This window comes from Pipra filicauda, unplaced genomic scaffold (genome assembly GCF_003945595.2).
Source record: "Pipra filicauda isolate LSUMZ 115617 unplaced genomic scaffold, ASM394559v2 scaffold209_size2725305_pilon, whole genome shotgun sequence".
Lineage (NCBI taxonomy): Eukaryota > Metazoa > Chordata > Aves > Passeriformes > Pipridae > Pipra > Pipra filicauda.
Window position 1 is genome coordinate 1,738,547 of NW_024104320.1, and position 22,072 is coordinate 1,760,618.

Here is a 22,072-nt window from a genome sequence, read left to right on the forward strand (position 1 = left end):
GGACATTAGGGAAAGATATGGTAATGCATGTCCTTCCTGCTTCTGGGCAGTAGCAGCTCTACACTGTAGTTTGATAACAGTGTTCAGCTTGGGCTGGCTCAGTTCAGTCTCTTCATTCTCGTATTTGAACACTGCTCTCTGTGTAGCTCTGACAAGTCAAAGGGATGTGTACTGCTCCAAGAGGGCAGATGGTGCAGCACAGATGGGCAGTTGGAGCAGGTACCGCTGTATAAATCAATTCTTTGTCACACACATGGCTGGAGCATGTGTGCATGGACAATTCAGGGGAGTCCACACAAATTTTTTCAGCCATCTTCTTTGCCTGTGGAGCATTTCAGCATTCAGTGTTTCTAAAGGGCTGTCTATTCAGATAACACACAGCTGATAACATTCCTGAGCTGAATGTGTGTCACAGCCCTGTCTCTGGGTACAGTCCCACAGGGCTATTCCAGCTTTCTTTGCTGTGGACAGCCTGAAAATCCAACTCTATGCTTGGCCTGACACATCAGGTCCCATGTCTGTTCTGCTGCCACAGACCTGTGATTTGATGTCCCACATGTTTTGAGCCCTGAGGAGCAGTGGTGACCTCTCAAGCTTGGACAGCTACTTAGTCTTCTGTTTGACCTCTGGGCTTCACTGAACACGTCTGTACTGACAAACAAAATAGAGTCAACCCCAGGAGCTCCTGACACCTTGGCCAGGTTGGAGGTGGCCTGGGCAACCTGATCTAGTGGGTGGCATCACTGCCTGTGGCAGGGGGCTTGGAACTAGGTGATTTTAAAGCCCAAGCCATTGTAGGATTTCATAATTCTATGATCCTATGACACTGGAACTCAATGCACCCTCCTGCCAAATGGTAGAAATGACATTTGATGTTGCATGGTCCAGACATGGCTTAGAAGTTAGCATGGACCACATCCTATTCCCAGCAGGCATTTTGGATGGAGTCACCTTGTTTTGAACATGAAGAGAGTTTAATGACGTGAAGGTCACACTGTATCAGGTGAATGGTGTGTTTAATTTTCTTGCATCACAGTAACCACAGTTTACTTCTAAGAACATGTAAGAGTGAAGGTTAATGCCTCTTTTGTAATGTATTTCTGTAAACAGTTTCAAGGATCTTTATTTTATCTATCACAAAATCTTCACAGGTCTAAACAGAACACTGGAAGGACCACACACACTTCCTTTCCCAGGTTTCCTCGTTGTTTAGGGCAATGAAACTGGTGAAGAGTCTAGAAAACATGTCTTATGAGAGGCAGCTGAAGAAGCTGGGGGTGTGTTCAGTCAGAAAAAGAGGAGGCTTAGGATGAACCTCATTGCTCTCTACAACTACCTGTAAGGAGATTGAAGAGAGGTGGGGGCCAGTCTTTTCTGCCATGTCTCAAGTGAAAGGATGAGAGAAAATGGCCCTAAGTTGTGCCAGGGGAGGTTCAGATTAGATATTAGAAAAATTTTTTTCTACGGCAGGAGTGATCAGGCATTAGAATAAGTTGCCAGGGAGGAGGTGGTGGATTCACTGTCTGTGGAAGCATTTGAGAGGCGTCTGTATGTGGCACTTGAGGATATGGTTTTGGGGTGATTATGGTGGCGCTGGGTTGATGGTTGGACTAGTTGATCTTGAAAGTCTCTTCCAAACGTGATGATTCTGTGATTGTGTGATCACTTCAGGCACCCGTTGCTTGAAGGTCAGAGTCTGCTGATGAGGGTAGGGTCATCCTTCCTACGTGTGGGTTCCTTTCCAGATCACAGCATCCCTCTTCCTCTACAGCCAGGTGCTTGTTGCCTGCAGATAGCTGTAGATACTGTATACTTAGTCTCTGACCTTTCAGAACAAGCTAAACAAAACAAAACAAAACATCCTCAGGTGACATCAAGACCCCACTGAGGAAGAAGAATCCTTTCTACCTCTGAAGACTATCAGCAGAAATACAAAATGTGAGGGTGGACATTGTCTTCATGCATAGCAGTCAGCACCAACCACTCCATTGCCTGCTTGGCCTGCAGGGAAGGAGGTAGACTGGGTCTCAGACTTCGAGGCCAGGTAGATAACCCTGCTCATTGCAGGGGTTTGCATTAGATGACCTTTAAAGGTCCCTTCCAACCCAAGCTATTCTATGATTATACGAAGAGTCAGTCTGACTGTTCGTGTCACCTCTGTTATTTCAGTCCTGTGACAGCAGATTTACAGTGGGGTACAAGCTGCATGAGGGCTGGTGCAAGACCCTGCTCTGCAAACTGCTGTGATTCCCTTTGAAAGAGCCTGGAAAACAAGTGAGATATCAGAGTTACCACTCATACCATTAGATGTCTGAGTCTGAATGATGTCCCAGCCATTTCACTCCTTTTATCAGCCTCCTATAGGGAGACCAGATTGATGATGGGTTTTGATTTCTAGCTCTGTGAAACTTGGCTGCAAATCAATACTTAGGTACCTCCAAAGCTTGTGTTGCTGTTGGGAAACTGGGCAGGCAGTTCTTTGCAGCAACTGCTGAACAAGCACAAAAATGCCGTTTCTTCTACATACTGTGTTTGTAATTAGTGTGCCTCTTTCACAATGGGCCTTACTTTGAACTCTGTTTGTCTTAGACTTTCCATTACCTGGAACGTAATTGAAAGTGAATTATTTGCTCAAGGGTGAAGAAAATAGCTTTCATGCAAGACTTTTTAAAAAATACATATTTTTTCAGATAGGTTCTTTATTTTTCACAGAGAAAAGTCTGAAGCAACAAACATGGAAAGCTCTGACTAGACAGAACAGTGATCCAGTTTTCACCCTCCACTGTAACATTGATTTTAATGTAATGGTAGAGGTGTAAACAAAGGGTCGATATAACAGATTTCTACATGGGACTTGAAGTTCTTGCTGAACTGGGAGAAAGTTAGGAAGGAGATTTACCTGAGAGTAAATGAGATTAATCTCCTGTCTTATTCCACTAATAAAGCTAATGCTTTGGTCTTTGTTCAATTATTTGTTTGTACTCCCCCTGTGCCCAGGAGTTATGGTCATGAATCACAGCCTTCTCCTGCCAGGCTGAGGTCAGTTTTAATACTTCAATATCTGATATATCTCCTATCAGCAGTCTGCATCTGGCAGTCAACAAGTTAACAACTATTTTTCTCCTCTAGCTGTTATGATTCCATGCAGTTATTAGAGTTAGGGTAATTAAGGTGGATTACTTCAGATTTTAAGCTACATGGATGGTTATTGGAATTGCAATTAATTACATCTTGTCCCTATAACCTGAGCAGGTTGTGAGGTAGATTTTATCCTATGCAGTTGCATTGATAGGGATTAATTTTCCTTTGGAGGACTGGCAACTCTTATTAGTGAGCTGAGCAAATTCTGAAGAATGTGTCCTTACAGAGATGGGCAGTGGCTCTTCTGGTATGAACAGGGATTATCCTGGCATGGGACAGAAGTGCTTTGAAGGACTGTGTTTATGAGTTTCTTTGCTGTTTACAGGGTCTCATAAACCATCCCTGCCTATATCCCCTTCAGGAAATTTGTTTGTTAAAGGTTTATTGTTCAAAAGATGTTCACAGCCTCTTTGTGTTGGATTAATCCTTTCATCTGATAAGATATCAGGGTTGGTGGGTTCAAGATATCCAGTGGAGGGAACAAATACTCCAATACAGAGCATTATATTCCACTTGAAAGAAGTGGCAACTTAAACTGAGTGCATGCCAGATAAAGAATCTGCCCTGGGTTCAAGTTGCTAGCAGCAAAGGTATGTGTTGAAATCTTCAATTTTTTTCTAAGAGTCCTAAAAAAGAAGCCTAAAAATAGAGGTCCTACAGTATGAAGTGAATTCCTTGGCTGTGAGTTAGCAATCTGCATTTCCTACGGAATATGTGATAACAAACACTTTCAAACACATGGAAGGTTAAGACCTGTCTTCATTTACACTTTTTAAGTGGCTGAATTCAGTAATTTTGAAATGTGAGAGATGCCAGTGGATGGGCCTTGCTACCCAAACAGGCAGAAACTGGGCTGTGCTTGGCAAAGGCCACCAGAAAGAGGGAATTGCTGACATTCCCAGAATGAACCCCTGGGGCTTGGCTGGGGTGGCAACCTGGTGAATCAGGTATTACAAGTGGTCAGGATCTATCAAAGACCTGCCAGTCTGTTAGGGAGGACTCAAGGGAGTTCCAAGTAGTCCTGAAATAATTTATGTACTAATTGGTGGGTAGAATTTGATTCAGGATTGTTTAGCTCTGTTAAATTTGGAACAAATGAGATAAGCTTTTTGCCCAGCAATGTCCTACATCTGAATATATACATATATATAATTTACATGCTTGAAGCTCAGTCTTGCAAAGCCTTACTTACACTAATGCAGGTATTTAGCTGAAGTGGTTAAACTGAGGGATTAGTCAGCCTATCTGTATAATTGATGAAGGGACAAATTAACCACCTCCCGTCCCAGTAAAATGCCTTCCATTAGGTGGCATGAATTCGGGTCTCATTTGTGATGGAGATATTCATAGAAGTGAATCTTAATAACACGTGTGAAGGTGGAAAAGAACAGACTGGTGTGCATGAAATGTCCTGGCTGAACATTTCATGAAGCCTAATAGAAACAAACGCTTAGCTTTAAAAAACTTGTGTTCTCTTAAAAAAAAAACCCAACCACTATTAAGTACTGGAAAGCTGCCACAAGCATCCAGCACTGCATATTCCCACAGTTTCTTTTCAGTGCTCCCAGACTGTAGCTGCAGGGCAAGTTGCATAAGAGTGTAGAGTAGGTGCTCAGTAACATCCTTGCTGGGCTATAACAAAACCCTGGCATTGTTTTCCATGGTGTGTATCTGCTTTTATGTGGCGTCAGGAAAGTGACTATAATTTGCTGTTTCACAAAACTGGCAGTTACTCACAGTAGCAATTGTAGTAAGATTTGGGCTTGCAGTCCTTACTGCTCCCTCAGGATATGCATGGAAGCAAGATGATGCACGCTACGTGTTTTTCTATCAGAAAAATAAATAAAATAAAATACATAAACCATGCAAAGAACTTTTCACAGTCTCCAAGCCAAATGATTTAAAGCTTATGCTGTGTGTTGGAGAGGTTCTGCCTGTAAATGTACTTCTTTGAAAAACAGGGGAGGTTTAATACTCTCATAATTAAAAAACATCTATAAGGTTTTTCCTCAAACTTTCCACTGTGCTCAGGAAGTCTCAGCCCCAAAGGAGGATGTCTCACAGGTTATGACTATGTGAATGGAAGGATTTATATTGAAAACAGTTTTGCCACTTTGTTCACAGATCCTTGGATTTCAAGTTTGTTAGTGTAGCCTGGCTTCTATAAGCCAAGTGCTGAACCACTGAGGAACCAGTGATCCCCACACTGAGTTCTGGATCTCAAAATAAATTGTGTTTTTGTTCAGTAAATACTGATCTGCATTCAGCTATATATAACCAAAGGGCATTTAGCACTGTAGCTGCCTTACACAGTTTTGTTCATTCCCAGTATTTACCCCAATGCAATTGATAACCTTTCCTTGTGCAGGATTCCCAGTTTGGGCATCTCATGGGATCCTGAGAATTGCCACACTAAGTCAGCCATGTGACTGCCTTTAATGGCAGAGGTTACCAGCTGCTTTCTGATGACATTCCTCAGCTCCTGCTATTAAGGCACCCCTATATATTTGGGAAAAAATTCTAGTCCCTTGTCTAGTTCTCTGCTGTTTGATTGCAGAGAGGAAAAGCTGATGGACTGGTAAAGAACTAGCACACACTGTTGGTTAAGTAGCTCTTAGATAAAAAGAAAATATTTTTGTACAGAGCATAGTTTTACTGCTGTAATTACAAACATTTTAATTAGGCAGGGAGAGCAGATGGGAAGAATCTCCTGGCTGTGCCTGCCAGCAGACACCAAGACAAAACATGGGGGAACATCCAGGGGTATGCTGGTTGTAGTGTTTTCTTAGAATTAGGGGTTTTTTTCTGGATCACTTTTCTGGTGCCTCACAGGTCACAGTGGTCTGTGGACTACAGAAAGGGTGATATTGCTACAGAGATGGGTGCAGGAAATTCCCTAGGTGTCTGTCTTGGTCAGTAGTCTCAGAGGAGAAATGATATTCCTAACTCTTGGAATATAATGGTTAGATCATATCAGGCTGGCTGTTGGCTCAGATGATGAAGCATGAGGCTTCTTATGCTTTATTCAAATATTTAGGCAGTACAGTGTAGCTGTAGATGTTGTTTTTCCTAGTACCTTCCTTTCCTGTTGGAGCTCTGGCTTCCCTGCCATCCCTTTCCTGTCCTTGGTAGAGGCTGGCATGGCTTCCCATCAGCTCTAGAGTGCTTCAGAGCTTCTGGCCCTTTATTCCACCCCTTTCTCCTTACTTTGTCTTGGATATCCTTGCGCTGGCTTTCATTTGAGTGTCTCACAGTGATACATAGTTCTCACCCACCACTACCTCTGGGTGCGTAGTAATAACATCTCCAAGGGACACTTTCCCTGACAGTGCTTGTCTATACTTTTCACTGAAATTTAAGGGAGTATCTTCTACCCCAAGGTTTATGGAATTGGTTGCTGTAACTTAGCTGATTCCTGATAACTTGCAGAGCTGGAACCACTTGGGTATGTGTTGGCATCCTGAGCACAGAGACTCTCCCTTGCTGGTGAGCAGTTCCTCATATGAGCAATGCCCTGGCTCTGGATCAGCCACACTTGAACACACAATACTTGCTGCTCTGTTGGCATCCTCCTGGGAGCCACATATTATGTCACATACTTTCCTGAAAAATAGATAAACTGCGCAAAGGAATTTCTGCCAAGCTCTATAGCCTAAATAAGTCACAACAGTTCTGTACTTTGAGTAATATAAAATAATAAAATCTTGCAGTGTTAAATGTTTGATTAAACTGAGTGAACATGATGAGAAGAAATAGGAATTGTGTCAAAGTGCGAAATTTAACATTACTCTGCTTTGATCCAAAGTCAAGTGGGTATACTTAGAGCACTGCATAAAATTACAGTCTGTAATAAGTCTCCTCTGAAGAGACCAACAAATGAATATCCAATAAATGCCAAAGAAATCCATTCATGAGTGGGCTGGTGTGTACCAATGGAAGTGTGTGACAGATGCAGCCCAAATACAGGGAATAGGGAACACTGGCAGAATGATCCTGACTTCCTTACTGATCTTATTCTTCTGAGCCTCATGGAGAAGCGATGCAGTCGTACTGCCAGAGAGGTCCTACAGCTACAGCTGGCAGAAGGTCCCATGGGGGATGTAGCCGAGCATACTGGAATTTGGACAAGACTCAACTTGAGTCTCATTCTCCTCAAGATGAAATATCTTGTGAAAATGGAGATTCTCCTGACTTTGGGAACAGTCAGAAATCTGCCAGATGAAAGTAACTCTTTGTATCTGCAGGTATCTCTTACAAGGCTTTCTTCCTTTTGATCCATTTTTCTTTCCAAGTAGAACATGTAGGGAGCAGACTGGTGCATGTGATGCTTTCCCCTGTGCCCTTTGGAGACCAAAAGCCACATCAAGCAGGAGATTTATGAGTTGCTGGCAATAGATGCTTCATATTCTGTTATTACATTTAAGACGATGAAAGAAGAACAATGACTTTCAAGGCTATGAAAGCAGTAGGAAAACTGCCTGTGGATAGATCGAGCACATGCATCATTGGGTAGAAATTAGGGTGTTTATAGCTTCAAATCCTGATTTGGAAAGTTCAAGATAGAAGAAAAATATCTGAGTAAAAGATGTGAGGCATTTTGTAAGATTTCAACTCAGATACACTCAGGAGAATAAATCCAAAGGTAACATTATGATTCATTAACTATCCCTAATTAGGCTCCTAAATTTAAGTAGACAGAATCTCCCCTGGGGGCTTTCAAAGGCACCCACCTTTCACTGTTGATGATACAGGGAGCTTAGGAACATAGCTTATTTAAGGAGGACTTCTTCCCTAGATACCTACAGGGCATGCTTGGGTTGAGTTTCCAGATTAGGCAAACTGGCTCTTTTAATAAGTTTATTGCGTATCTGGGCAGGCAGAAATCAGAGGAGTCAGGGGAAGGTGCTCCTGCTGCCCTGTGCAGGAGGGGGAGAGGCTGGGAGAGAACAGTGCTCTTGTTTGTCTCTGCCCTGTGGAGTCTTGGTTGGAGGTGCACTGTTTCCTAAATCTTCATCTCCTAAAGCCTCTCACATCGCTGGGCCATATACCTGCGAGAGATTTCACTGGGAGGAATGGTGAGACTGGGCTAATTCATGTTGCATGGGCTTTGTTTCTGGACTGGAATCGTTTCCACTTCTGAAATCACTTCTCTGGTTGCAGCTGCATGAGAAAAAGATAAGTATGTCCTTTTCTGAGGAGAGCAAACAAGAGAAAGGGTTGTCTGTATTGTATTTATATTCTTATTGCACAACATTTCTGTAGTTCACTGCTGTCAGGATATACAGTAAAGGGCAAAGCATCTGGGCTGTCTGAGGAGGAGTCTTGGCAGAGTTTGCATGGGTTGTGTCAGACATCCCAGCTGGTACTTCTTCCCACCAGCCCCAAAATCACCAGCAGAATAGATGGATTTCTGCTTCAGGCAGTGTCTGGAGGGAGGGGCAAGGAGGATGGCCCTGGCACAGGCTGTGGGCTTGGGGAGGTGTAGGTGGCTTTGGTTATTACAGGGCTATTTTCCCAGACAGTCTCACTTGCTTTCTGCGTGGTGCTTGGAAGTGGACTTACTGTAATTGGCATGAGTCACTTCCTTGTTATTGGTGGTTTGGAACCACTGTGCCTGGAAAACATGCCTGCAGGAGGCTGAGGAACTCCCTCTTTCTCTTGGGTTTTGCATTCGGTTTCAGAATTGCAGACTATATTGATACTGGGTGAAAAAAATGCCTTTTTAAAAATAACTGAAGGAGACAGAAGCTGAGGTCTGGACCACTTGCAATTGTTGAGCCTCTGCTCTATTTTTTTTTTTTTTTTTTTTTTTTTTTTTTTTTTTTTTTTTTTTTTTTTTTTTTTTTTTTTTTTTTTTTTGAGAAATGAAGGTTTTTTGTGGCAACTTGTTGATCAAATCCCAAGTTTCAGACTTATGGTCTGTTGCACATAGTCCTTTCATGTCTCCTGTTGTCTCCTGGGACCCTTTACACTTCTTATGTAAAATGTACTATATATTTACTCTAAATACGATATGTCTTTGCAGACAAAGAAGAGAGGTGATGTTGGGTGCAGTCAGCCTTTTCCGTGGGGATGTTCATGGAGACATTTTAAGAGCTGTAGGATCTGATCATCTCCTATGAAGTGATTATACTTATATCTGACCAAAAAAGCCCCCCTGTCAGAATGTCTGGTGTCAGGTCAGGACTTGAAGGTAGACTTTGGATGTCTGACGTGACACAAGAAGAGGCAAAACCTCTTTCAATGTGATGCAAAAGGTGCTTTATTCACTTGAAAGGGGCTCATCCAGCACTGAGCTACATAGGGCATGGGCAACTGGAAAAGGTTTCAGCTTGTTCCTTGACCATGTCTGAGACCCTTGGGAAAAAGCCAAGGGGGTAGGTTGTGCCTCAATTTGCTTTTGTTAGTCAAATTAGCATCTCCCCCCCCCATGTTTCTAGCTACACAGTGATGTTAGTGTTAGTGATGTTAGTCACCAGGTGCAGAGTCTTCTTATGTGATTGTATTGTGTTATTTTGTGGTCTGGCACAGCCAAAATCTATTATTTTAATAGGCATTGTTGACTGAGTGTTTAGTGAATTTAGGTTTTACAGCACATAAAAACCACTTTTAATTCTGCAGTCTGAGAGAGCCACATACCATACATGTGTGCAAAGGAATTGCTTTCTTGTGATAACTCAGAATCATGAATGATCCCATTACAGGCTGGATGCCAGGCATTTTCAAGTCTCAAACAAAAATCCTTCAGAGCTGCTCCTTCTAAAAACCTGCAGTAGTTTATACTGGGTGTTTACTCACAGGAGGATTTTTTTTTTATTATTATTTTAAAAATTCCTGGCCCCAACCTCCCCAGATAAAAGGCTTGGTTGTAATTTTCCTAGGTGAGGGAGTCATGTTTTCAAATTGCACTCTGCTTCAAGCAGGCTCAGGAGGATTTGCTGAAGGTCCTGCAGATCTGCTTTAACCATTCTGAGCTTTGGGAGCAAACCTTATGGGCTGGAAATGCTCAGGAAAATATACAGCAGAGTACTGGAGAATGACAATCCCCTTGCCTGAGCTTTCATTGATCCGCTCCAGTTGACTGATGTGTATATATAGCGAAGGTGGAGGTCATAGGGTAATTTCTTCCTGGGAGTGGAAGTCTTTCAGCATGTTTAGGACTGAGCGAGTATCAGGAAACACCAAATGATCAAATTAGCGAAGAGAGGGAATGGTTTGAGTACAAGGCTGAAATACAGCGAGCGTCAGCTTGTTTTTTTTCTTTGGCACAGACTCCCTCTGTGAGATTGGACAAATAATTTTGATATTTAAACCCTTTCAAAACTCTGTCCCTGAGCCAATTCCCCACCCATAAAATTTGGGACCTATAGCATCCAATGTTTTGATTAGGGAAATAATATATTTCCTTAAATTAAAACACTCAGCAACATATTTGAAAAGAATTCCTCAGAAAGAGCAATATTCCTCTGAAAATAATATGTTGTGGCAATTGGTCGAATCCCCAGGATTGGAGTGTTTAAAACTAGATAGATCAACGTAGTAGAAAACACAGCAAATTATCTTATTATGACCTTTTAGGACCTGAAGGGGACCTACAAGAAATATGGAGAGGAATTGTTTACAAGGACATGTAGTGATAGGACAAGGGGGAATGGCTTTAAACTGAAAAAGAGTATTTTAGATTGGATATTAGGAAGAAGTTCTTTACTGTGAGGTGGTGAGGCACTGGAACAAGTTGTCCCAGAGAAGATGTGGCTGCCCCATCCCTGGAAGTGTTTAAGGCCAGGTTGGATGGGGCTTGGAGCAACCTGGTCTAGTGGAAGATGTCCCTGCCCATGGCAGGGGGGTGTGACTAGATAATTTTTAAGGTCCCTTCCAAACCGTTCTGTCATTCTCTGCTCTTGATGAACAGAGGCGAGGTATCTGCTGACCTTTTCCTTCTCTTAATGCTGTATTTCAGAATGTGGCTGCTTGTACACACAGTAACTTTTTCTTTTCATCAGCCCTCGGTTTTCTGGCCACACAAGAGAGTGCTTGTGTGAAAATCCCAGGAGAAGGAGTCTCCACCAAGTACAAATAACGATACTGTCAGCAGCACCAGCATGTGCCTTTTCACACTGTCCTGCTGGTTGCTTGTACTGACTCTGATGGATCTCCTCTGCCCATGAGAGCACACTTGATTTTCCTTTACCTTGTTCCTGCTGGGGGAAGGAGAGGGGGGAAGGTGCCAGGCAGTGGAGGAGAGGTTTTGTTGTGAGATTGGTACCATTAATTCATTGCAAATGGGTATTGCAGGTCTTGGTTTGGGAACTGGTATAAATTATTTCTAGCATGACGTTGATTCAGACAGATGAGCAGTAGGAGCTGGTAGCTAGCATTGCTTTTAAAGCAGACACAGAGGGATTATATAAGGACTTGAAAACCTGTAATGTCAGAGGAATGCTGTTCCGAAAGCTGCCTTGCAGATTTATAGCCTAGAACCAACTTCTGCAGGTGCCTTCACGGAGTGTCACAGCGATGGTGACACTTTGCTCTCCAGATCAAGTCCTGGCTAACGTGGAGTCCATGTGGTGATGTCCCAGTTGGACCCCGGAGTGGGTGGCAGAGCAGGGCTTGCGATTGGAAAATTACATCTCTGCCTGTGCTGCTCAGCTGCCCAGCACGAGTTACTATAGAATTTTATCTTTTGGATAAATATCCATATCTCAAAGCTGACTGCTACCCCTTGAGTGACTGAAAGTCCCCAGAGGTCCCTATAACAACTCTTTTCCTCTCTTCCAGAGTATCCCAGCTCATTTCTCTTGTGCGTTTTTAGGTGCAGGGCTCCTGAGTATGAGGTGTGTTAACACTTTGATTGAATCCCTCTTTCTTCCCCTCTTGTCCACATACATCACTTCTGCTGACTGAGTTGCTTTAACTTCTCTGCTTGATTGAATGGAGCAGGCCAAGTGCCAACTCTTTCCTGCCAGGATTTCTGTGCTTAATACTGAGATAAGACTAAAATCCTAGGTACTTTTTTCTGGTGCTTTTAATAATAAATAACTTTTCTTGACATCTTGCTTCAAATCATGCCATGCTTTGTGTCAGATGCACTCCTCTCTGGAGAATTTAAGGAGGGCATTTCAAAGGAACCAGATGTTTAATCTTTCTTGTGGAGTTGGCTGCCACACAGGAGCTAACTGGAAATTGTGAGGTGTTTTACACTTGAGAAAGGCTTTCCATTTCACGGTCTTTCTAAATCAAGAGAAAGCTGTGTATTGGCTGAGCATCATATAAACCAGAAAAAGAACAGACTTGCTGCATGCCATCTCTCTGTTTACTCTTTGCAAAGATGGGCCTTTCCTGGCAAAATGTCCTCAAGACGTTTATGGAGTCCACAGAGAAAAATGGTCCCTTGAAATGGAAAAGTTCAAGGTTATATGCTGTAGACATCCTGTGTTGCACGAAGTTGCTTCCAGGGTTTTAAACTGATCTAGTTGCTGAAGTGAAGACAAGCACAAGCACCTCTTAGGATTTTTGAAAGTACCAAAGGGTGTGCTAATCACGTATGTTAAGCACATGCCTGCTTTTGGGAATCTGTCCTCACAGCCATCTGTGTTTTAAGGCACCAAATGACTACTTGATAGTCTTCTTACTTCCTCAGCTATCCCGAAGAGATGAGAGCACAGCCCTACTCCAGTAAGGTGACAATAAATAGTCTCTATGAATGCTTCCCCCTTAACACTTCTCCATTTCTACTCTTCCTTGGGATGCTGTTGACCAATTGCTGACTGATTTAGCAATGTTTCGCTTTACCTGACTCATCCCCTAGTCCCGTAGCATTTGAATGGTTGTGGCACAGATGCCAAGGTGGAAAAGCCATAGCTCAATTCCCTGGGTGTGCTTAGATGGTGTTAAATGTAGAAAAGATGATGTTTCTTCCTCCTACTTGTCTCAAATGTTTAAGTGTCTGGTGGTGTCACATTTTCTAAGAAAGATGCAGGCCCACCCAGCCTGTGTTGTGCCCTGGAGATGGTCATGAGTGCTGGGAGGTGAAAGTAGATGTTTATGAAGAAAAGTAAGACTGAAATGTGAAAGACTAGTCAAAACCTGCTAAAAAATTGTCTTTGTGTCCCTTTTGCTTCATTTTCTTCATTGGATGTCTATCAATGTGTTACTGGGATGCAGTTTGGATGAAACCTGTGTAAAGGAAAAATGCCTTTCAGGTCCTCAGTCTGAGATATAGTAATAGGGCAATTTATTTTTGGAGAGTGCTGAGCTCTATACCCTCTGGGTCCCTTTGGGTGTCTTGAATTAGGCAGTCAGAACTGCAGTTCTTCCTGCCTATGGTTTGCTGGATAATCTCTGTTCTACTCACCTCCTCCCCAGACTTTCTGATATTTCCCTGGCACAGGTATCCTCCTGACTCCTGTCTAGTTCCTACCAAGGGTTGTGTTTCTTTTTCTACCTTCCAACAGTTGCCAGTTCAGGATTCACTAGAAACCGCTGTGCCAGCTCTTTGATATTCAGAAGCTGTGGGGTTTTCTTTCTGTTTCCTGACCTAGCATGACTCTACTAATAATGCAAAAACTTCAAGGCTGATGTCCTGGCAGCCTAAATCAGGAGGTCAGTCTGTAAATCTAGTTACAGTTTTCTTTGCCTCAGTAAAGGCAGTAAGTCGAACATAGTGTAAACAAGGTGGTTGGATCACTTCACCCACCAGTAGTAATGTGGTGGGTGATGCAGGCAAATTTAATGGACGTGATTAAATCTCCTGTTCCAGTCTGGCAGCTGATTAGCTGCAGGGGGCAGGCAGGAATTTCCTTTCTGCTCTGGAGTTGCACTCTTTCCAAACCCTCCTTCATGCTTCTGCCAAGCATCTCAAAGTGCTTTGCATTTTTAATTATGCTTCTTAACGCCTCCGTGAAGAGTGGAGATGAGAGATAGTATGATCCCAAATGGAGCCATGGGACAACTGAGGCACTGGGAGGTGGCAGCCTGCTTGGAATGAGAGAGGTTGGTGCCATTAGACTTGGAGAAAGGGGAGATGAGCATCCCAGAAACCTTCTCTTGGGGTTCATGTTGGTCTACTGAAATTGCGCCTGGTTCTTAACAGTCTGTGTCTTTAACACACTTAAGTCTTGGTTGTCTGCTTTATGTATATATTAGTATATAGTCACTGATGGGGAAATAAATCTTTCTCCTCTGGAAGTTTTAATTTATTTTTGTCTTTCATCACTCTCTTCCTCTGATTTCTGAACAGAATGGCCGGTATACATGCTTCTTCTCTTTGTATGGAGAAGCACTTTGCTCTGAAATAGCCTGAGGTATTGGCTGTGGCTGAGGCAGAGAACTGGTTCAGCTCTGTAAATGACTCTGTGCTTTGTCCCTATGGGGGAAATTAGTGAATTTACTGTGTGGGTTCACCTTCAGAGGGTGTACCTGGAGGTACACTGGCTTTGATTTCTTTACCTGAGATGTACAGCTGAAGAACTGGTCTTGCAACATCGAGGAGGAGAAAATACTCTTATTGAGACGTGCTTTGGTCCAAAGAGGAGACCAGAGATGTCCAAAAAAACTGTCACATATTAACTTACCATCTTGCCCGCATATTGCTAATGCCGTGGCTGACAAAACGCTGAGAGCAGTAGTGATTAGCTGAGTCTTCACCCTCCTCAGAGTGGTGGGAGTGGGCCTTTTGCAGCTTACTTACAGCCCTAAAGCCCAATGGGGAACAGTGTATTTTGGATCTCATGGGGTGGGTCAGCGTTTCTTATAGGTGGGATTTTTTACTTTTGTGGTGGATGATTTAAGCTTTATGATTTCATGTGAACAGCATCCTCTAGAGTCTGGTTTTGTGAATCTGGAGTGGACAGAAATCTTTGATGTTGAGGCTTGAGCCAGCAACTTCATGGCTGGAGAGAGGCAGTGTTTCAGGCATAGCCTATAGCTCCCACTGCTATAGGGCATCCTGCCCAGCACCCTGTCATGGTAGGAATAGAGGTGTCTTCCTGAAGTGCTCTGAAGCTTAGGGCTGAGGCCAAAGTCTGTCTTACTAGGCATTTAAGTTTCTAAGATGTGTGACTAAATAAAATGTCTGAATCTGATCCTTAGCCTAGTCTCAAGGCTTAATTGTAAATAAGCAATATCTTAATCACTTTGAATGTCTCTGTGCTGGCGCTTGGAGAGCATTCATCATAGTGGAAGATGAATGTCTGTTTGGGCTGCACATGGTGTAATTAAGTATCAGCCTAGCCTGTAGCATAATGTGACAATTCTCGTTGTGACCAGCTGAAATAACTCACTCTAACAACTGTGCTCTTTTTATTCCTCTATTTCAGTTCCCAAGAAGCTTCTGCATGAAACTCAGCCAAGACCAACCAATTATCAAGGATATCAGAAGCCACATTTTCCACTGCAGCCAAGAGTGTTTGATCTCAATGTTATAGGGGACGGAGTGTTCCTTTCTGATGTCTCTCCTTCCAGTATAGGACGAGCTCTCCCAGGTAGCTGTGACTATTGTGATGTTGCCCCAAACCTAACTGTGTTGTGATAACTGTTCCTTTCTATCTCCTCATTTCTGTCTCCTGGATTTCTCTATTGTGCCTAAACCCCATCCATGTCACAGTCAGAAAGGAAGCTTTGAGCTGTGATCAGTGACGGGCTAAAGTGAACTGTGAAACTGTTCAAGAAACACTGAGTTTCCTGAAATAGCAGTCGTGGCCATGCATGTCAAAACTCATCACAGAAATACTTTGCAGACCTGTCTAATACAGTGGCAAAGGAAAAAAAACAACACAGGGCAGAGACAGTAGATCTGCCTCACAGGGGATGGAGAAGTTTTGAACTGAGCTTTGAAATATGATGCTATTTTCATAAAATGCAAAGTGAAGAGATGTGAATGAAGTCTGAAGTATCTATAGGGATAGGTGAGTAGAAGGAAGAGGTGCTGTATGAATAAGGGAAAAGCATAGGTGAGCATGTATTGGGTTACTTGGTGGGTTTGCATTGTTTCCCAACATGCAATGGATAGTATATGACACTACTGAAATTTCCAGCCTGTGCTCCCAGAGGTTCAGCTCTAGGGTGGGTATGGGCTAAGCTGCCTTGTCTCTGTCTACACTCCTGACAATGTTAATCTGCAGCTTGGATAGTCAATCCACAAATAATTAAGAACTGACAATAACAAATTTGTCCCTTTGGAGGCCTTACTGAAAAATCGCCAAGGAAAAGAATTTTGAGTTAGCACCAAATAAATATTGTGATCCTGGAGATACTTTTAAACAAGAAAAAAGATATCCTGAACTCATTTTCATTCATCTAAACATTTCACTTCAATAAGTGACACCTTTTATTTAGTTTTCACATTGTTTATTCATTCATTTTCAAAATATACACTACTTTTCAAACAAAGATGTCATTTTGAAATTAAAAGCTAAAAAAATGTTTGAAAAATAACAAAGCAAATACTTGGACATTTTCTGTTTTGTTTCTCTTATTAAAACTATTTGCTAAAGTCAGCCTGGTATCATGAATAACCTCTCCTGTGTTTATACTGTGGTGTTGGGCAAATTATTGCTGGCTGAAATAATTTTACTCAGCTTTGGTGTAAATGCATGGAGCAACCATTCAAGTGACTGGGAACAGCTAAGAAGGGTGAGGAGAAAACCAATAGTAGTGAGCTGATTAGGCATAGACAAGTTTTCCAAGCTAGCAAGGAAGAGAGGGGATGTATTCTATTATGGTCCTGGAGTGACTTGTGGGGCCAGGGAACCACATAGTGTAGCAACACATGGCCCTTGTGAAATTGTGTGTGTTTGTTTTTTTCCTTCTGCATAAGTCCAGTTATTTTCTGTCTTCCATGTCTGTGCTTGTACAATCCTGCCAATGATAAAACCAGTTCTGTGGTTTTGTGGTATTCTTTGCTGGAGTTTAGTGTATGCAGATGAGTATTCATTTAAAAACTGGTTTGATTGCATCTCTTCTTTGGATAAGTTAGAAGTTAAAAAAAAAAAGGTTCTTCTATGTCTCACTTGAAAAGTGTCTTAAATACACTGTTATTGCACAGTGTGGTTTACAAGGGATGCATCATACCCAGCAGAGGTGTCCATCTGACATATGGCTATGAAATATATATGTGATTATGTCCTGGAGGTGCCCTTCATTTATTGTGAAGGGATTTTGAATTAACCAGTTCAGAGCCAGACCTCAGTAAGGACGCATCTCAGGCAAGATCAGTTATCCCCATATAAATGTGTAATTTGTGATGACCTGGGGTGTTTACCTGGCTTCTGGAAGGGTGAGAGTTTCCCCTACATCTTACCTGTCATCTCTACATGGATGACCTCCATGGGGTGTCTTAGATGGCTGTGTATGAGCAAATACATCAAGCTTTAAGTGTCTGCTACAGGGAGAGCTGAATGGCTTTCGGATATCCCTCAACTAATAGCAGGATTCCATTGCCTAAGTTTAGATGCATGGTGCTACTTGAGTTGCTCTGAAGTATCCAGGTTTTAGGTTCAGTTTTTAGAAATCCTTGCTTCTGTGGATTTCTTTGGAACAGTGGTAGGGAAAAATTCAACCACTGGTACAGACAGATTTACCGGACAGGGAGAATAAAGGAAAGATTAGGGAGCACATTAGTGCCTACATCTGAATTGAAAGATTTTTTTAAGACTTTGCTATTGGTTTCCTGCTGAATGTGCCCTTGACCTTCTGCATCCCATTGCCTCCATTTGCACAAGTGATCCACAGTGATCTCTAGTCTCCTAAAGCAACAGGTTCTTGGAATATTTTATCCGTTGGGATATGAGCCACCCATGTTTAAAAACTTTGCTTGAAGGCCAGTCATTAACACCTTGGTGGCCTTTAACATGTAGGTTTCCCAAGGCCATGCAGCTATTCAGTGGCAGAGATGCAGCAGCACCTGCATTCCTTCAGGCTGATCCCTTACAGCGACACCTGGACAACCATCCCCATTGCTTCTCCTCTGAGGCAGATGAGGAGTTGGCATCACAGCATGCACGTTCATGCACTCAGTCCCTCTCCATCCAGTATTACCTGTTCTGTTTGACACCCCTCACTTTCTGTTGCTGCTTCCTGGGCTGAGCCGCTTCCTGGCACCTGCAGCGGGAAGCTGAAGGTGACGTCTCACACTGCTGTTTGCAGGGAGAGGAGGCAGATCAGGCAACCAATGAACAAAGACCATCTCTCATCATGACTGCTGACAGAATGCCTTTGTATGTATGGCACTGGTGGCACCACTGGAGGTGGAGCTGGCAGTTTCCTGAATTTAATACCTGCAGATAAGTGGGAGCCTGGTGCAAGTCTGTGATTTTACAGAGCGATGCTTGCTTTTGTTCAGAACTAGACACCCAGGGAAGGGAGCCTGAAATTCTGTAATAACTGCAGTTAAACACTCATGTGGATAACAGAGCTGCATCCTTTGCACTGACTTTTTCCTGTGTTGAAAACAATTAGTGTTTTGTCAGCAGGGGGGTGTCTGCCTGCAGATCAAGGTGCAGGGAGCCCTCAACAGTGAGGTGATAAGATCTGAAAGGGTCTCTTTGAGCTCCTGGAATGAGCTGCCTCCTTAGCTTCAGTCTTCAACAAATAAAATCAAATCATTAACCCATGTTCACTCACCTCTCCAAAGGGGAAATGGTGTCTAGGTGAAATACAATATGAGCAGGCTTCTGAAGGAAGTCATAAACCAGGGTCTGCCCTTCCCCACAAAGGCTGGAGAGAAAGCCCGTCTGTTTGCCAGGTGTGGATGGGTCACTACAGTGCGGCACCGGCAGAGGGTTGCTGGCTCTGCCTGTGTTTCCCAGTCCTCCTTACAAGCTTAGCTGAACCCACTGTTGATAAAGGCTCCTTTGATTTACATAAGAGAAAAGAAACCTGATTATGTATTTGCTGTAGCATAGATGGGTGTGTCTAAGTGGTGACATGAGATGGGGGAGAGAAGATGATGCCTGGATGCAGGCAGAATATGTGCTCAGCTGAAGCTACTTGAGAAGGTTTAGCTACCCCCCAAAAAAGGGCAAATCTGTGTGGCTTGCTCTTGAGCAGCTCCAGATTTCTGAACACAGATGCTCACCTGGTGGGGCTAGGGCAGGGTAGGGCTGGGTCACGTTCGTCGTTCCTCATTCCATTTCTGTTTCAAAGCAGAGAAGAAGAAAGGGAGATCTGCCACTTTCTACCCTCTAGACAACACCCCTCTCCTGCTTCCTGTGGATGAGACACAACCGCCAGTGCTCTCCAGCAGCATGGAGCCTGTGGGCGTCAGCACGGAGATGGCCCTGCTCAGCAATATCCTGGCAGCCTATGCCTTCATCACAGGTAGGTCTTGTGGCTGCCATCTCTCTGGGCTCTTGCAAGCTTTTTGAAGACCCTCATTTTGAAGTCACCTGAGGCTAAATCTGCCTCTTTGAACTGCTTACGTATTTCATTCGTCTCTCTGCAAACTCTCCCTTGAAAGACCTGACCGGGGCAGCTCTAGCAGGCAGTATATAAACCAGAGTTTATTGTGCTCTGCTTTCCACTGGATTTGCTCTCATCTGCAGTTAAGTACAATGTAATCTTACATGTGGTATTATTCCTAATGCTTCATTTTCCTGGAGATCAAAGCCTGGCTCATTAGGGAGGCAAGCTTGTTGTCCCGTAATTTGGAAAATAAGCAGCACTCAGAACATTATGCTGCTTAAGAGAATTTGGCCTATCTTCAGTAGAAGTGTGAAGATGAAGTAACTTGAGAATCTACTTAATTGAATATTTAAATTTAGTTTAGAGTAAGATTTCCTTATCTTTCACCCACATATATCTTTCAAGTAACAGAGGAGCAGTCTTCTAAAAAGATTCACTTTAAAAGGTGAAAGAAAAGTGATAAAACCAGGGGGAATGACTTTAAACTGAAAGAGAGCGGGTTTATATTAGATATTAGGAAGAAATTGTTTACTGTGAGGTTGGTGAGGCACTGCCACAGGTTACCCAGAGAGGTCATGGCTGCCCCATCCCTGGTAGTGTTTAAGGCCAGGTTGGATGGGGCCGTGAGCAATCTGGTCTAGTGGAAGGTGTCTCTGCCCATGGAAGGGGATTGGAACAATATGAGCTTTAAGATTCCTTCCAACCCAAACCATTCTGTGATTCTATGAAATAAAGATTGTGTGCCCTACTGAGTGCTTGGGGTCAGTACCACTGGTAGTGACAGGACAGCAGAGGCAGGTGATAGACTGCAAATATTTCCCACAGCATGAGATGCCTTGTCAGCAGTAGGGATTGCCTACACTAGTTGCCTACATTAGTTGAAGGAACTAACCCAAAAAATGGAGGATAGAGGAGCACTGGCTGAATAGCATCAAATGCTCTAATTCAGCATATTTCAGGCCAATTTCTGCTGCTTTCCCAAAAGGAAGGCCCTGGTGACTGTGTAAATAGCCTCTCAAGGCAGAAAATACTATCTCTGGTCACTTTTTTCTTGGGTGTCTGTGTGCCATTCAGTCCTGCTAATTCATTAAATACTAGTGCATTCCTGGTGCCTTGCTCTCGATCTTGCTGAGATGCCACCATGCTGCTACAGACAAATGTTTGGATTTGAAGCAGCTAACCTGGGCTTCGCATTTTGGAATCACTGAGTAGTAAGTGTTTCTGCACATTACTTAGTGAAGTGTCATTCTAAAAGGACCATGAATGGTTATACAAAGTTCTGCTCTTCTGCACATCCAGTGGTGTCATCAGGATCCATCCTTTCATGACACCTGTAAGAATCCGGCACATTGAGTGGAATTAGTGGTGTTCACAGAAGATAGCTGAGTAGGGTGTATTTTTTCTTGTGTGGGTTTCTCTAAGGAAAAATTACAAAAAACAAGCCTTGAAGAAGTCTTCTGTCCTATGCACTTCTCCCTCCCTTACCTCCAGCTGCCACTTTTTGACATGAAAATACTTGCATTCCCAACCTTTCTATAAAACAGTAACAGGCAAGAGAAGGTTGTGGGATTTATGGTCAGGGTCAGTTGGGACTATGATTCAGAGCTGCTGACCATCCCCCGTGGACTTTGCTTTCATTGATCACAGCAGAAGTCTTTGACTCTGCGTTGGTTTTTTAGGGCACCTCCCCTTCCTGAGGTGTCAGTCTTGGAAGGAGCCTCTAGGTTTTACTGTAGCACAAACAACTTTAACTGTCTTATTGCTGGGGGATTTGCTTTGCTTGCTGTTGCTTGCCCTCTCATGATGTGGTCTCCTTGTACTGAGTTCACATTCACTGGATGTCACATAGATAAAGTGAGACCTCATGACTCAGTTCAAGACCTGGTTGCTTGTGTTTTCCAGTGTATCGTAGAATCACAGAACGTTTTGGGATCACAAAAGGAGGAACCTTAAAAATCATCTGGTTTCGATGTTCTTAACCATGGCTGTTAGATGGGTTTTAGACTCAGTGATATATATATTCAGTTTGTTACTTACTACAAAAATAATTGATGGACCTCCTCATGGATTGAAACAGCAGATGTCCTAAACCCTCTTTATCTGCTACATGTAATTTAGCCCTCTGCTTTTAGCAGAAATGATGGATTTGTCATGATTTTTGGCTCAAAACAGGAGCTTGCAGAAGAAAATTGTAAATAGGCAGGGGCAACATAGAAAAATGTTTTTTTTCTTGTGGCAGAGGGTCGTGGATACCCTCAGACACACTACAGGAAAAAGAAGCTATGAGCTTCACCTATTTCATAGGTGAAGTGAATGCTTGAAAAGATGATCCACTGTGCTACTTTTCCTGCCTCCTGGTGCTGGGCTGTCTCTTAGCCTGAGGAGAGTATCCACAAATGGTGGGATCACTTCTGTGCTCAGTGCTGTCCGTGTTTTCAGCACAAAATGGCAGTTCTGGGTGGGCAGCTGCAGATGAAGAGACTGCAGGCGCGGTCACTTCCACATGCAGAGTCTTGCGGTGCACAGA

General features: G+C 43.1%; 1 protein-coding gene across 6 annotated transcripts in view; it reads left to right on the top strand.

The window, feature by feature from the left end:
* EVA1A (eva-1 homolog A, regulator of programmed cell death) overlaps positions 1–22,072 on the top strand; it is a 212,013-nt gene that overhangs the window by 184,553 nt on the left and 5,388 nt on the right. For all 6 annotated transcript variants that reach the window (XM_039380962.1, XM_027749292.2, XM_027749289.2 and 3 more), the window contains 2 exons: positions 15,462–15,626; positions 19,288–19,461. In XM_039380962.1, coding sequence (XP_039236896.1) covers positions 15,462–15,626; positions 19,288–19,461 — 339 coding nt within the window. The remainder of the gene's footprint in view (positions 1–15,461; positions 15,627–19,287; positions 19,462–22,072) is intronic.